Source organism: Felis catus, chromosome X (genome assembly GCF_018350175.1).
Source record: "Felis catus isolate Fca126 chromosome X, F.catus_Fca126_mat1.0, whole genome shotgun sequence".
Lineage (NCBI taxonomy): Eukaryota > Metazoa > Chordata > Mammalia > Carnivora > Felidae > Felis > Felis catus.
Window position 1 is genome coordinate 58,658,289 of NC_058386.1, and position 17,530 is coordinate 58,675,818.

Genomic DNA, 17,530 nt, shown 5'->3' on the forward strand with positions numbered 1-17,530 from the left:
TCATGCGTCTGTTAGCCATCAGTACATCTTATTTGGAGAAATGTCTGTTCATGTCTTCTGCCCATTTTTTATTGGATTATTTGTTTTGGAGGGTACTGAGCTGCGTCAGTTGTATATATATTTTGGATACTAACCCTTTATCAGATATGTCATTTACAAGTATCTTCTCCTATTCTGTAGGTTGCCTTTAAGTTTTGTTGATTGTTTCCCTCACTGTGCAGAAACTTTTTCTTTTAATTTAGTCCCAATAGTTTATTTTTGCTTTTACTGCCCTTGCCTCAGGAGACATATCTAGAAAAATGTTGCTATGGTCAATGTCAGAGAGATTACTGCCTGTGCTCTCTTCAAGGATTTTTATGGTTTTAGGTCTTTAATCCATTTTGAGTTTATTTTTATGTATAATGAAAGAAAGTGTTCCAGTTTCATTCTTTTACGTGTATCCTGCGACTATTACTAAATTCATTTACCTGTTCTAGTAGTTCTTTGGTGGAGTCTTTAGGGTTTTCTATATATAGTATCATGTCATCTGCAAATGGTGAGTTTTACTTTTCCCTTACCAATTTGGATGCCTTTTATTTCTTTATGTTGTCTAATTGCTGTGGCTAGGACTTCCAGTACAGTGTTTAATAAAAGTGGTGAGACAGGACATCATTGCCTTGTTTCTGATCTAAGCGTCTTACCATTCAGTATGATGTTGGCTGTGGGTTTTCCATATATAGCCTTTATTGTGTTGAGGTATGTTCCTTCTGAAGCTACTTTGTAGAGGATTTTTATCATGAATGGGTGTTGTACTTTGTCAGATGCTTTTTCTGTGTCTATTGAAATGATCATATGGTTTTTATCCTTCCTCTTATTGATGTGGTGTTTCATGTTGATTGCTTTGTGAATATTGAACCACCCTTGCATCCCAGGAATAAATCCCACTTGATTATGGTGAATGATTTTTTTTTTAATGTATTCTTCAATTCAGTTTGCTGGTATTTTGTTGAGGATTTTTGCATTCGTGTTTATGACAGATATTGGCCTATAGGTGTCTTTTTTGTGGTGTCTATCTGGTCACCTATCAAGGTGATATTGGTCTCATAGAATGATTTTTGATGTTTTCCTTCTTCTGTCCTTTTTTGGAATAGTTTGAAAAGGATGGGTAATTACTCCTCTTTAAATGTTTGGTAGAATTCACCTGTGAAGCAGTCTAGTCCTGGACTTTTGTTTGTTTGGAGTTTTTTGTTTACTGATTCAATTTCATTGCTGGTAATTGGTCTGTTCAAATTTTCTATCATCTATCTCCTTTAGTTTTGGTAGGTTATGTGTTTCTAGGAATTTATACGTTTCTTCTAAGTTTTCCAATATGTTGCCATATGGGTTTTCATAATAGTCTATTGCAATTGTTTGTATTTTGTGGTGTTGGTTGTTATTTCTCCTCTTTCATTAGTGTTTTTGTTTATTTGGGTCCTCTCTCCTTGATAAATCTTGCTAGATGCTTATCAATTTTGTTGATGTTTTCAAAGAAGCAGCTCTTGGTTTCATTGATCTGTTCTATTGTTTTTTTAGTTTCTGTATACTTTATTTCTGCTCTAATCTTTATTATGAATTTTTGAATTTACTTTGTTTCTCTCATGCTGCTCTGTACATAGTAGATGCTTGCTAAATATTGAAAGAATAAATAATTTCCTGAAATAGTGGTCATCTTCTAAATGATTCTAGAATTAGTAAGAATTTGCTGTTTCTGTAAGATACATTTGTTGAGGAAGTACTATGTACCTGACTGTGAGATGCCTCAGAAAAACAGAGAAGGGAATCAAGACTCAGCAAGCCTGTACAGTAGGGCTGGGGCTGTAGATCTGGTAGCTTCAGAGGTAAAGGCCAATACCGTTGTCTGATGAGGAAGCTTTCCTAAGTGTCAGTGCTGGAAGCAGAGAGGAGCTGCCATGGCAGAGTTTGTCCACAAACTCTGAGAGTTATTTTGTTTGAGTAGAGAGTTGCTTTGTTTGTTTGTTAAATACCCTTTCCATTCTGGGCATTTATTAAATTTTTTAAAAAAATGTTTGTTTTGGAGAGAGAGAGAGGCCGAGTGCAAGTGTGGGAGGGGCAGAGAGAGAGGGAGACACAGAATCCAAAGGAGACTCCAGGCTCTGAACTGTCAGCACAGAGCCCGACATGGGGTTTGAACTCACGGACTGCGAGATTATGACCTGAGCTGAAGTGGGATGTTTAACCGACTGAGCCACCCAGGTGCCCCTTTGAGCATTTATTAAATAACTCTGCATTTATTCTTGGACTATCAGGAATTTGGAGCATGTTGGGAAACCCACTGAAAAGACGAGGGAAATATAGATAGATTGAGCCTAATTGTTGATGGGATTTGGAGCCCATTTGGTGAGTCATGTTCAATTGAGAGAAGTGTTTACTGATTCCCTTGCCCATGTGTGCTCAGAGGTTGTACTATTCCCTCATGCTGTCACTGGCAGTATTGATGTGTGGTGAGGGATGGGAGAACATAGAGAAATTATGCATGTTTAATTGCACAGCAACAAACAGAAAGGATGTGAGAACACCGAAAACTCCCACTGGGGCAGAAATCTGGTGTCATGTGTTGCTGAACAGCTGCAGGAGAATTTGTCTAGACCTTTGGATGCAGAGGTGGGTTTGCCAGACCTTGGTTCCAAGTAACTTGGAGAGAAAAGAGGATGTGCAGAAAACAGATACAGGGCATCTAGAAGTTTGACTCTGGAGAGTTTGCCTGCTTTGCCACCCTGTCCTCTCCAGCCGCCACCAATTCCAACCATGGCTAGGAGAGGAGGGAAGTGGGAATGCCTCAGCCCCAGTGCCACCAGGCTCCTCTGGGCCTGAAATACTCACAGGCCTTGCTTGGGTCCACCAAAATCCTCAGGTTCAGCTGGGTGGGCTGAACCTCTGGGAAGGAAGAAGCTTTTGGGCCAGTCCTCAAGGAGGCAAGATAGGGAAGGGAGGGGGAATCAGGGCAGAGAATTATCTAAGGACACACATATAGGGGGCTTTTATCCTGCAGACTCTGTAGGAAGCATGGAATCTGTAACCTTGGAATCACCTAGAGCTGGGTTCCAGTGTGGCCTTAGGCAAGTCACTCAATCTCTCCAGGCCCAAGTTTACTTCTCCCTGCATGTGAGGAGTCAGGAGGCAAGGTTTGTATGGGGCCTGGCCCATATTTCAAAAGATGGGAACCATGAGCTCTACAAAGATGCAATTGAGTAATAAAGTATTAAATTGGTTATTATTTGTTGTGGGTTTACTGTGGGCCAGACACTATCCTAACCATTTATGCCCATTATCTCTTTAATCCTCAAAGGGAAAATAAAGAAATTGAGTTATGGTGAGGAGAGGAGGAGGAACTCATCAAAGGTCCTTCAGGTGATAAATGACAGAACTATCACACACTCCATGCAGAGCAGTTCCAGAACTGACACTTCTAACCAGACCACCTGCCAAACACTAGCCCCATTTCATACACTGGGAAACTTGAGGTTTAAGAGGCACTAGTGTCAGGGACAGAGCTCAGAGCTTTAGGCTTCTGGCTCTGCTGTTTAACATGCTGTGCGACCTTGGGCAAGTTACTTAACCTCTCTGAGCTTCAGTTTTCCATTTTGAAAAAGAGTCCAAAGCCTCTGGCAGCCTATATGGTGAGAAGCAGTATCATGTGGGAGAAGGTGGAGGAGGGGAGGGAGCTCAGAATCTCCTGAAGACCAAGGATGAGAAGACATGGGTGTGACTGTGGTTTTTATGAAGCAGAGGCAGGTCTGGAACAGAAACCTGCCAGAGTGAATGTGCCCAGCTCATACTACCCATTTAGTGACTGGCCTGAGAAAGCCCAGATGACCAAGTGGGTGGGAGTGGGTATGGCCACTCTGTTGGCACACCCACACAGTGAGCTGCTGTTGCCACCTAGGGGACAGGCGGTGACCAGAAGCCCAGGCTGCGGCTGTGGTGGAGCAGTAGGGCACATTCCCCGTCTCCTGCTGGTTTCCGGAGTGGAAAGGGGCGGCCAAGACTTGCTCCAGTAGTGGGGATGAGAGTGAAGAAAAGAAGCTGAGAGCTGCCTCTGGTTTGGGAGTTATAAATAAATCCATCTGGAAGTGTTTGGGACTGTGGGAGCCTGAGGCCGGCCCCTGCAATTCAGGCCATGTGGCACATATTTCCATTCACACCAGACCCACCCCCCCCAGTCCCAAGAGACTGTCTGATTGGGCCTGTCTGCTCTTGCCCTGAGCTTGGCAGGAACCCCTCAGGCCCCAACTCCACTTCCAGCCCCCATCCCAACCCTCCACTTCTCCCAGCCCAGCTCCAGCAAGATGTCTTGCAAGTGCTGCAAAATGTTTCATGTGCATTCAAGTGTTGGTTGAATGAATGAATGAATTTTCAATTTAGCATATAACTGGCAATGCATTGCCCTTATTAGGAAGGGGCCTGGTGGTAGTTATAGAAGGTGAGGCATTCTTGACTTTTGGCCTCCCATCTCAAGATTGTCTATACCCTACCCTGCTAAGGCTAGCCAAGGTGCAAAGGCACTGCCCAATTCTCGTTCATTTTTCTATCCCCAGCACCAACAGTAGGTGTTGGTTATACAAAGGGGTGAGTTGATTTATTAATTTAACAAATAGTTACTGCACACCCTCATGTGCTGTGTACTCTGTTACATGCTGGGAACACAGTAAAGAACAAAATAGAGTCCTTGCTGTCATTGAGCTCATGGTCACAGTGTTTCTCAATTAGATTAATCTTAACACTTAGAGTAAGACCATTCTTTGCAGTGTGGGGTGTTCCTGTGCATTGCAGGATATTTAACATCCTGATTCCTGGGCCCTAAATGTCGCTAGTACCCTGAAGTCACTGTGACTACCATAAATGTCTCTATGCATTGCCAAATACTTCCAGGGGCTAGAAGGACCACCCCTGGCTGAGGACCACTGCTGGGGAACTTGACAGTGAGTGACTGAAGGAAGGCATTCCCCAAGGTGTGAATGTGCTTGAGTCCTCTAAGTCAACATATAAATTGGTGGCTTAGAACTTGGAAATTATGTTTGCCCTACAAAGAAGTAAAATGATCCTTCAGTTGGTAAGTTAGGCCCCCGAAGCCCATAATGTAATGAGGTGCATGGTTCTCCCAAGCTGGGTTAAGACTAGTGTGCAGGCATCATGATGACAGTTTTGAACATGCTGATGAATTGGTTACTTGAGACTGTCTAGACAGCAGCAAGAATCTGGTCCCAGGGCCAGATGACAGGTCAGATCTCAATATATGGATTCAGGATAAATCCACGTTGAGGTGGGAGTTAGAGCTGAGACCCAGGATCCATTAAGATTGTCAAAGGAGGGGCGCCTGGGTGCCTCAGTCAGTTGAGCGTCCAACTCTTGATTTCTGTGCAAGTCATGATCTCACAGTCGTGGGATCGAGCCATGTGTCATTGGGCTCTGCACTGAGTGAGGAACCTGCTTAGGATTCTCACTCTCCCCCTCCTTCTGCCCTGCCCTCCCCACCACTTGTTCTCTCTCTCTCTCTCTCTCTCTCTCTCTCTCTCTCTCTCTCTCAACAACAACAACAAAAAAGATTGTCAAAGGAGAAGGAACTGGGGAATGGGGGAAAGGTGAAGAATGAATCCAGGATAAAGGCCAGAGCTAGAGAAGTAGGCCCCAGTGGTATCTCTTCTCTGCCCCTTCATTTCCATTCCCACAGTCAACACCTTAGTTCAGGATCTCAGTTTGTGCCAGGACCATTGCAGCAGCCTCCTAACTGGCCTCCATTCTTCTGGTTTCTGCCTTCCAGAATTATTTTCTTAAAACACAGCATTCATCATGTGCCTTCCCAACATTCATGAGGTCCTACCTCTTCAGACTTGCATCCTAACCACCTGCAGGTCCAGCTTCACATCAACCTGACACTGTCTTGGCAAGCTGGCTCTAGATTCTCCTTCCTGGGCTCATTGTTGCGCATCTTCTAGACCTTACCATCTGGCCGTACAATGCCCCCAAACACATACTGCCCATCTCACCTCTGCACCACCTCCTCCCCTGGGATGCCTTTTGACCCCTTTCTCCGTTTGGAAAAATACACTCAGGCTTCAAGACCAGTTCGAGGCTCCTATCTTCTGTGAAACTTTCCTGGACCCTTTCCTGGCAAGCAGATTTCCTACCTCTGTATCCCCTCTCCAGCTCTTCATATACACTATGGGGCTGTCTGCCTTTCCCACTAGACTAGAAGCTCTGTGAGGGAAGCAGCTGTGTCTTGTTTGGCTTTGTAATCCCCTTACTAAGCTCAGTGTGAATGAGTGGGAAAGTGGATTTTGGGATGGGCTGGTACAACAGGGCAAAGTGGAAGTGGAATGGTCTCCTCCAGGCCTAACCATGGCTCCACTTAAGCCACTTTTAACTGCTCTCTCCCCATAAGCACTGTTTTTGGATGAGGGTTCATGAAAGAGCTAGGGAAGGAAAGGAAAAAGATGGAGAGCAGGTAAAGGACAGGTAGAAGGAGCAGTGTGGAGAAGACAGGAGGGACTGAGAGAATGAAAGAGGAGAGAGGGGAGCAAAGATAAGGGATTCAAATAACCTGCAATGGAATAAGAAAGATTTGGAATCCTAGAAATGAAAGCAACTGCTTAGGCAGGTCAGCTAAACGTACAGTTAATTAATAGGCATTAGTGCCCTTTGGTGCCAAGCTGTGCATGCAACCATGTCCTGCTGGGATCAAATGCCAGCTGCCTAGGACGCCCATTTAGTAAAAAGCAGAAAACAGCATTGACACAAAAGATCTGGAGAATGCCTCAGAGAGTTCTTCTTAAGGGCACCAGGGGCCACTGGGGCCATGTAGTTGCTCCACACCACTGGCCTAGAACTTGCCCAACAAAACTGGGCACAAGAAGAAAATGAACATGTTGTGAGCAGCTAGTATCCCATATGCGATGCCAGACACACTTTATACACATGAGCTAATTTTTATTCCTAATGCAACTCTGAGGTAGGTATTGTCCCTATTTTACAGGTTAGAAAATTGAGGTCTTGGGAGAGTTAAAAATTTGACCCAAGGGAGCACAACCTGAAAATCTTGGATCTAGGATTCCAGTGCAGGTCGTCCCCTCCCTAGTTGGCAGCAGCTTGCTCCCCAGCCTTGCTGACTTTGGCTGTGGGACTGATCTCTTTGGATTGATTTCTTTGAACATAAACAAAATACCATCAGTTTTTCCTGGCTCTGGAGCGAGCTTTCAGAATCATGTGCTGTTCTCTAGTTTCCATCTGGGTGCCTTTGCTGGGGGTTCACAAATATGAAGCAACAGGCCTTATCCCGAGAATGAACAGTATGCACCCAAAGATGCCAGGGTGCTTTTGTTCCCAGAAGATGCTTCAGGCAGGGGGCTTTCAGCCTAGGGGGCCAAGTTTTCTATTTTCTCTTCCCTCCCAATGATCTTCCTGTGGTTGAGGATTGCCTGCTTTCCCAGGCAAATGTAAAATTCCTTATCAAAATCATGGTACCTTTGAGATGTTGGCCACACTGTGTTCTGACTGCCCCTGGACCCAATCCCTGTCTGCTCAGTTGATGATGGATGCGATCTGTCTGCTGCCAGCCTGTGAGTGATGGTGAGCAGAGACAGGAGGTATGGACAGGTCGGGTATGGACAGTGTTTCCCAGAATTCTGATGTGACTTGGCTAGGCCAGCTCATGGAGGGGCTGATGGAGGTAGAGTGACTGGAGCCAATCAGGAGGCAAAATGGCACCCAGTATGACCCCTGTAGAATTGTGGCTTTAGGCAGGGGGAAGCAGGTTGGTTAGAAAATCCATGATGATAGTTTTCTGGAGTTGTTCTGGAGTCAGGTATAGTCCGGGGACCTTTTGGGTTTGGCCTTTGGCCTAGAATTGTGTGTCTCACATAAGTGGTAGGTAATAATCATGCTGCATGCAAGGCCTTCTGAAATCTTGTTGAATAACAGAATTTTCAGTGACATGCAATGATAAGCAGGGTAACAAGTCTCTGTGCTTGGGTTTGGGCCTTTGCTCTGGTCATTCTACTGAAGAGGATGCTTCTGTACAACCTTCAAAATCTATTTGGAATCCAACCACTTCTCACTACCTCCATTGCTATCATTGCTACTACCCTACTACAAGCCATCACCCTCTCTTGCCCATCACCAGTCTCGTAAAGTAATGCTGTTAAAGCATAGTTTGAATAGGGACTCCTGGGTGCCTCAGTCAGGTAAGCAGCCGACTCTTGATTTCAACCCAGATCATGATCTCACGGTTTGTGAGTTTGAGCCATGCATCGGGCTCTGTGCTAATCATGCAGAGCCTACTTGGGATTCTCTCTCTCTCCCTGGCTCTCTCTGCCCCTCCCCCAGTTGTGTGCACTCTCTCTCTCTCAAAAATAAATAAACATTTAAAAAAGCATAGTTTGAATATGTCAATCTTTTGCTCAGCATCCTCCAACTGCTCCCCATCTCACTCATAGTAAAAGATAAAGCCTTGGGTGCCTGGGTAGCTCAGTCAGTTAGCGTCCAACTTTGGCTCAGGTCATGATTTCATGGTTCATAAGTTCGAGTCCTACGTCAGGCTCTGTACTGACAGCTTGGAACCTGCTTCGGATTCTGTGTTTCCCTCTGTCTCTGCCCCTCCCACTTAATGCATGCGCGCTCTCTCTCTCTTTCACAAATACATAAACATAAATTTTTTTCTTAAAAAAGCTAAAGCCTTTATGGTAACCTGCAAGAACCTCATAATCTGGAGCCCCCATATGTCCTTGACAATATCTCCTACAAATTCATCTGTCACCTCCTCCATTACAGCCATACTTGTCTCCTGATCATTCTTTAAGCTTTCCAGGCAGGTTTGTGCTTTGTACTTGTTTTTACTTCTGCCTAGAATGCTTTTATCCCCAGGGTATCAGTCAGGATCCTGGAAGAGAGTGGTTATGGGAACTAGGGAAAGGTTGCTGTATGGAGAGGGCTGTGATCTTTGGTGGAGGGATGTGGCCAACCCATGGTGAACCTGCAAAGAGAGAGCTAGTGAAAAAAAAATCTCACTTTCTTTTTCTTTCTGATCTCCTTGCAGGTGCTTCCCATTGGTCAAACCTAACCCGAAGCCAGAGGGCAAGGGAACCTGTTGATGCAGTCCATACAGGTCAGCCTACCAGGGCACAAAGCTGGGTGGAGAAGGGTGGAGAAGATCTAGTGGGGGAAACAGAAGATATCCAGAACCACTGGATATTTTTGTAGCTGGCTCTCTCTCGTCCTTCAGATCTCCACCTAAATGTTTCCCTCTCAGTGAGGCCTTCTCTGGCCACCTTTTCTAAAATTTCAACCCCCAACTCCCAACACTTTATATCCTCTTTCCATGCTGTGTTTTCTTTCATGGCACCTAATACCACCTAACATATAATTTATTTATCTTGCTTATCGTCTGCTCCCCCACTAGAATGAGAGCCCCATGAGGGCAGGGACTTCATTTTATTCACTGTGGTTATTAGTGTCTAGAATAATACCTGGCATATAGTAGGTGCTCAATAAATATATGGTGAATGAATGAATGCACTCTCAGGGGCCACCCTACTATGAGTCTGCTCTCCTCCAGGCACAGCTGAGTATACATATCCAATTGTTACTCATGCCTGCTGCTCTCTGTTTCTTCCAAAGAGGCTCAACTACTGCCATGTTTTTGGGTCAGAGGGTAGGGAGCTCTTTGCTGCCCCCAGGATTGAAACTTGCATATCTGTTTGTCAACTTGCCTTATGAAAACTACTGTTGCATTGATCAGCAGTGGATAGATTCATGGTCATGGGTATATCAGCCCTTCCAGGTACTACTTGCATACTTCAAAGGTAGTATGGGTGGGGCTCTTTCCAAATTAGGTAGGCTCTAGAGCCAGTTCCTTGAGGTTCAAGGGCAGGGGGTCATGAGCTGGGTCCTCTGGTGGTGAAGCAGGGATAGGTCAGTTTAGGGCAAGCAAAACAGGTTTGGATTCCTAGAACGCTGTAACTATGTCCAGGATAATCACAAGTTGCATATGAATATATTCTCATAGTGAAAAAAAAACCCAGATATGATTAAAATCCTCTCCCCCTCCCAACTCTGCTCCCCAGAGGTAACCACTGTCATCAGTGTAGAGTACCCTCTACCAAGTCTTTTTCTATATATACATAGTTTGGTTGTGTGTGGGTATTCAAAATAAATGCTATTAAACCATATATATTGATTTGTAACTTACTTTTTTCATTTAACAATATACCTTGGAAAACTTGCCATGTTAGGACACATGGATCTAACTCATTCTTTTTTTAACTAAATAGTGAGATAACTGTAGATTCACGTGCAGTTTAAGAAATAATCAGAGGGGGCGCCTTGGTGACTCAGTCGGTTAAGTGCTCCTGATTTCAGCTCAGGTCATGATCTCAGGGTCATGAGTCCAAGCCCCACGTCAGGCTCTGTGCTAATGGTATGGAGCCTGCTTGGGATTCTCTCTCTCTCCCTCTCTCTCTGCCTCTCTCTCTTGAAATAAATAAACAAATAAACAAACAAACTTTAAAAAAAAAAGAAAGAATACAGAGAAACTCCACATACCCTCCACCCAGTTTTCCTCAGTGGTGACCTCTTGTAAAACTATAAGTGTTTATTTATTCATTTTGAGGGGGGGGGGGAGCAAGAGAGACAGAGACAGAAAGAGAGAGAGAGAGAATGGGTAAGGGGCAGAGAAAGAGGGAGAGATAGAATCCCAAGCAGGCTCCACGCTGTCAGTGCAGAGCCTGACTCAGGGCTCTATCTCACAAAGTGAGATCATGACCTGAGCTGAAACCCAGCGTTGGACGCTTAACTGACTGAGCCACCCAGGTGCCCCTCTTGCAAAACTATAGTACAATATCTCAAGCAGGACAATGACATGGATACAGTCAAGATATAGAAGATTTCCATCATCACAAGGATCTTTCAAGTTCCCTTTTCTGACAGCTACACTCACTTTCCTCCCAGTCCTACCTGCTACTTAATCTCTGGCAACCACTAATCTGTTCCCCATTCCTAAAATTAGGTCATCTCAATAATGTCATGTAAATAGCATCATCTAGTATATTAGGGATGGTTTGATTTCTTTAGTCAGCTGAATTATCTGGAGATTCGTCCAGATTGTTGTGTGTGTCAACATTCTGTTCCTTTCTATTACTGAGTAGCTTTCCATGGCTTGGATATACCACACATAGCTTATCCATTCACTCATTGAAGGACATCTGGATTGTTTCTGATTTTTTGGCTATTATAAATAAAGCTGCCACGAACAATCATAAAACGGGTTTTTATGTGGGCAATTTTCATTTCTCTGGGGTAAATACCCAACAATGCATGTGCTGGGTTGTCTAGTAGTTGCAAATATAGCTTTTAAAGTAACCTGCCAAACTCTTTTGCAAAATGGCCATATCATTTTACATTCCTCTCAGCAATGTATGAGAGATCCAGTTTCTTGGCATCTTCACCAGAATTTGGTGTGGTCACTTTTTTTTTTTTTAGGCATTCTGATAGGTATGTGGCAATATCTTATTGTGGTTTTAATTTGCATGTCCCTGATGGCAAGTGAACATCTTTTCATGTGCTTACTTGCTATCTATATATCCTTTTCAGTGAATTGACTTTTCATGTCATGTTTTGATCATTAAGTATAAGATCTAGCTCTAGAGTCCATTTTTATTTGTCTAAAAATTTTAGTTTTCCATTTAACATTTAAGTTTGTGAGGCATTTACCGGCTCTGTTGAGATATATTTGACATACAGTATTGTGTACGTTTAAGATATACAGTGTGATGATTTGATACACATATATATTGCAAAATGATTACCACAATAAGGTTAGCTTGTGCTGCATTTTAAGTTGTTTTTTAAGGTATGAAACAGGTTGCATTCATTTCCTGAGACTGGCATAACAAATTCCCATAAACTTGGTAGCTTGAAACAAGAGAAATTTACTCTTTCATGGTGGTAGAGCCTAGAAGTCTAAAAGCAAGGTGTCAGCAGGGCCGTGCTCCCTTTGTGAAGCTCTAGGAGAAAATCCTTCCTTGCTTCTTCCAGCTTCTGCTGGCTGCCAACAATCCTTGGCTTCCTTATCTTGTGACCATATCACTCCAATTTCTGCCTTGATCTCCACATCACTTTCTCTGTGTGTCCATTTCTTTTTTTTTTTTTTTAATTTTTTTTTTAACGTTTATTTATTTTTGAGACAGAGAGAGACAGAGCATGAACGGGGGAGGGTCAGAGAGAGGGAGACACAGAATCTGAAACAGGCTCCAGGCTCTGAGCGGTCAGCACAGAGCCCGATGCGGGGCTCGAACTCACGGACCGCGAGATCGTGACCTGGCTGAAGTCGGACGCTTAACCGACTGCGCCACCTAGGCGCCCCTCTGTGTGTCCATTTCATAAGGATATTTGTCATTGGATTTAAGTCCCACTTGGATTATCCAAAATAATCTTCTCATGTGAAGATCCTTGACTTAATGACATCTGCAAAGACCCATTTTTCTCAAGGAAGGTAACAGTCACAAGTTCTGGGGATAAGGATGCAGCAATATTTTTTTGAAGGCTACCATTCGACCCACTGCACAGGTTAAAGTTCACCGCTTTGCCTACATGCAGGTGCCCCAGCACTATTTGAAAAAGCTATCTTTCTTCCATTGAATTGTTTTTGCACCTTCACTGAAAATCAGTTGGGAGTATTTGTGTAGGTCTGATTTCTGGGTTCTCTACTCTGCTCCATTGATCTATGTATCTATCCCTCCACCAGGACCATAAAGGCCACCAGGTCTTTATTATTGTAGCCACATAATAAGTTTTAAATATTTCATTTTGAGAAATTGTAAATGGTATTGTATTTTTAATTTTGGCATCCATTTCTTCATTGCTAGTATATAGAGATACCATTTATTTGTATATGCTTGTATCCTGCAACTTTGCTTAACTCACTTATTAGTTCTAGGAATTTGTAGCTTTGGGACTTCCTATATGTACCATCATGTCCTCTCCAAATAGGGACAGTGGTTTTTTTTTAATGTTTATTTATTTATTTTTAGAGAGAGAGAGGCAGAGACAGAATATCAAGCAGGCTCTCCACTGTCAGTGGGGAGCCTGATGTAGGCCTCAATCTCACAAACTGTGAGGTCATGACCTGAGCCAAAATCAAGAGTTGGACACTTAACCAACTGAGCCACCCAGGTGCCCCCAAATAGGGACAGTTTTATTTCTTCCTTTACAATTTATATGCCTTTCATTTCCTTTTCTTTCCTGATTATACTGGCTAGAACTTCCAGCATTATGTTGAATTAGAGTAGTGAAGGCAGACATCTGTTAAACAACAGAAATTCAACTGTGTAAATTTGAAGGCCTAATTGGCTTTATTAGGTGATTCATGAATTGGGCAGCATCCCATCTAGCAAATAGAGGGGAGCTCTGAGGAGTTGTACAAAATGGTAGGTATATAGGAAGGAGGGTGGGATAAGAAGTTATCAAAAGAAAGGAAAAGATTGTTTAAGGCAAGTTCACTGTAACTTAGAAGGAGAAGGGCAGGAGGTCTTATTAGGTGGATTACCTCATCTTCCTTTGGGGAATGGAGAACCCATGTGACAGATTACCTCATTGGTGCTGATCAGAAAATTTCTGACTCACCAGTTAAGACTACATTTCTAGGGAGGTTGAAAGTACAGTTAGGTTATGGATTAAGCCCTGGTTTGGTGACTTGGCCTAGGTGCCTGTGGGGCCTGTGGTTTTCTTTTTAACACATCCTTGCCTTGTTACTAATCTGAGGAGTAAAGCATTCAGTCTTTCACCATTAAGTTTAGTGTTAGTTATAAGTTTTTTATAGATGCTATTTTTCAAGTTGAGGAAATTCCTTTCTTTTCCTATTTCTGAAAGGCTTTTTTTTTTAAATCATAATGGGTGCTGGATTTTGTTAAGTGCTTTTTCTGCATTGATACAATTATGTGATTGCTCTTCTTTAGTCTGTTAATATGGTGGATTACATTGATTTATTTTGAAGTACTGAAAGTGTCTTGCATCCCTGGAATGTACCCCACTTGGTAATGGTATATAATTCTTCTTACATATTACTGAAATCTATTTGCTAATGTTGTGTTGAGAAGTTTTGCTTCTATATTCATGAGGGATATTGGTCTGTAGTTTTCTTTTTTGTGTATGACTGTCATCTGGTTTTGGCATCAAGATAGTAATGGTTTCATAAAATAAGTTAGGAAGCATTTTCTTCTCTTCTATTTTCTGGAAGAGATTGTGTAGAATTGGTATTAACATTTAGTAGAATTCTCCAGTGAAACTGAAAATTTCTTTTTGGGGTGTTTAAATCATGAATTCAATTTTCTTAATAGTTACAGGGTTAGTCAAGTCATCTATTTCCTATTGAGTGAGTTTTAGGAGTTTGTGTTTTTCAAGGACTTGGTTAATTTTGTCAAAATTCTCCAAGTGTGCAAAGTTGTTGTTAGTATTTCTTTATTATCCTTTTGACTTCTGAGGGGTCTGAAGTGATATTCATTTTGTTCCTGATATTAGTAATTTGTGTTTTCTCTTTTTTTCTTTGTCAGTCTTACCAGAGTTTGTCAATTTCACTGATCTTTTCACAGAACCAGCTCTTTGCTTCATCGATTTTCTCTAATTGTTTTCCTGTTTTCAATTTTATTGATTTTTCCTCTTATTTTAATTTCCTGTTTTCTGTTTGCTTTGGCTCTATTTTTGATCCCCACCCCCTAGTTCTTAAGGTAAGAAATTAGATTATTGATTTGAGACCTTTTCTCTTCTCTAGTGTAAGTATTTTGTGCTATAGATTTCCCTTTAATGAACATTGATTTAGTTGCATCCCACAAGTTTTGCTATGTTGTATTTTCATTTTCATTCAGTTCAATGTATTTTTAAAATCTCTCTTGAGATTTCATCTCTGACCCATAGGTTATTTAAAACTGTGCTGTTTAGCTTTCAAGTGTTTAGATATTTTCCTGTTATCTCTCTGTTATTGTTGACTCTGCTTCGATTCCATCATGGGTAAAGAATACATTCCATTTTCTTTTCATTGTTTTTTAATTTGTCAAGGTTTGTTTTATGGCACAGGATGTGCTCTAACATAGTCTGTGTTCCATGGGCATTTGAAAAGAATGGGTATTATTCTGTTGTTGGATGGAGTGTTCTATAAATGTCAAATTAGATCCTGTTGGGTGAGGGTGTCGCTGAGTTCTTCTATATCCTTGCTGATTTTTCATTTAGTGGGTCTATCCCAGCTCCCCACTCAGCCTTCTCTGCTATCATCCTAGTAGGGAGGTTTGGGGTACCTGGGGTACCTAGCTATGGCTTAGCAAGGGTAGAAGTGTTTTTTCAACCTTTCCATTGCAGGTGGGGTTGGGGATGGAGCCACATTTTTTTCTTCCTGTGATATTTGCTGAAGCAAAGGAGTTATTGTCTAGAATTTTCTACCTTGCTAGTCTATCTCCTTTTCTGTTCCTTTGGTTAGAGGCACAGACTTTTTGGTTTTGCTTTTGTCTGCACCCATTGGTGTTTCCAGATTGCAAGCTTTTTGAGCTTCAACTCTGAAATATATGAAGCAAAACAGAGATCCAGGGAACATACCGACATGTCATTCCTCGAGTTCTGAGGCCTCTCGCTGGTGTTCCTTCCTCCCTCGATCTTTCTGAGTCTTTTGTGTTGTTTTATTTATATTGTTGAGGGGTTTTGGTTGTACTTAGTTTGTAGTTTGTAGTTTTACTTAGGAGGAATAAGGAAATGTATATCTACTCTGTCTTCCCAGAAGCAGAAGTCCTAACTTAATCTTTTAAAATGTTAACTAATTTTGCAGAGTATGAATTTTATCAGTTTATTTAACTACTTACCTATTTTATGAACTTAGATTGTTTCTACATTTTGATGGCTGATATTTCAATAAACATCCATTCAATAAATATTAAATAATTAAATATTAAATAAATTATTAAATCATTTTATTTCAATAATTTAGTAAATATATATTATACATTATATTATATATGTATAGAATAAATTAAATAATAAGTAAATCATCTTACACACTCTGGGTTATAGAAGATGTGTATTTTACATACTACTAGGTGCTTCCAAATTCCTGACAGTAATGCTGTACTCCACCCAGGAGTGTATGAGGGTAGCCGTTTTGCTCACCTCCATGCCAACACTTGATAAAATCAAACTTTTAATTACCAGAGTGACAGGTGAAAAATGGTATCTGATGGTTGTTTTTATTTCATTTCATTTACTTGATTACTAGAGGTTGAGCATTTCTTCAAATGTCTATTGGCTAATTGCAACTCTCCTGAATAGGTTGACCATATACTTTGCCAGATTTCCTTTGGGTTGTTTCCCTTTTTATTGATTTACAGAAATCTCTCTCTCTCTCTCTCTCTCTCTCTCTCTCTTATACACACACACACACACACACACACACACACACAGAGAGAGATTAATTTTTTACCTAATACATATGTTGCAAGTAATATATTTCTCCCAGTTTATCAGTTGTCTTTTGCCTTTATTGGTGGTGTCTTTCATCTAAGAAGTGTTTTTGATGTAGATTCAGATTTATCAGCCATTCCTTTATGCCTTGTGTGTTGTGTGTGTGTTGTTTTAAAAGGATTTCTGTACACCAAAGTCACAAACAATTACATCTATATATTTTCCATTGTAGTTATAGGTATGTTTTATTTTTTTAATATTTATTTATTTTGAGAGACAGAGCTTGAGTGGGGGAGGGGCAGAGAAAGAGAATCACAAGCAGGCTCTGCACTGTCATTTCAGCGCAGATCCCAATGTAGGGCTCGATTTCACGAACCATGGGATCATGACCTGAGCCAAAATCTAAGAGTTATATGCTTAACCAACTGAACCACCCAGGCACCCCTATGTTTTATTTCTTATGTTAGTTGTTTGAGCTATCTGGAATTGTGTGTGTGTGTGTGTGTGTGTGTGTGTGTGTGTGTGTGTGTGTGTTTAGAATGCAGTAGGGATCTAATTTTAGTTTTTTCCAAATGAAAAGCCAGTTGTTCCCATACTATGTATTGAACAGTCAATCCTTTCACCATTGGCTTGTAAAGACCACTTAGATTATTTATTTAGTATCTTTAAATGTGTTGATTTGAGGGCTTTCTATTCTCTTTCATTCATTTGTTTATTTCTGTGCCAATATCACATCTTATTAATTATTATAGATTTTATACCTTGTATAATAAATTATTCCTCATTGTCCCCCCCCCACAATTGTTTTAGCTCTTCGTGTAAATATTCTCTTCATTATGGATGTTCAAATCAGTTTGTCAGGTTCTATGAACAATTCCTGTGCAGATTTGATTGGGATGGTAATGAGTTTACAGATTAATTTAAGGAGAATTGACATCTTTTCTCCTCTTTTCCATACAACTTGTTCTCCTTCACAAAGAACACCAGGGCTCACATGAAAGATGCTTAGGGGCTAAATAACCCACACAATACCCTCTCACCCCACCCCCCACACATTTGTTCCTAT

General features: G+C 41.6%; 1 protein-coding gene across 1 annotated transcript in view; it reads left to right on the plus strand.

The window, feature by feature from the left end:
* NHSL2 (NHS like 2) overlaps positions 1 to 17,530 on the plus strand; it is a 274,214-nt gene that overhangs the window by 115,213 nt on the left and 141,471 nt on the right. Inside the window, exon 2 of the mRNA XM_045051075.1 lies at positions 9,068 to 9,136. Within this exon, the coding sequence (XP_044907010.1) occupies positions 9,068 to 9,136 (69 nt within the window). The remainder of the gene's footprint in view (positions 1 to 9,067; positions 9,137 to 17,530) is intronic.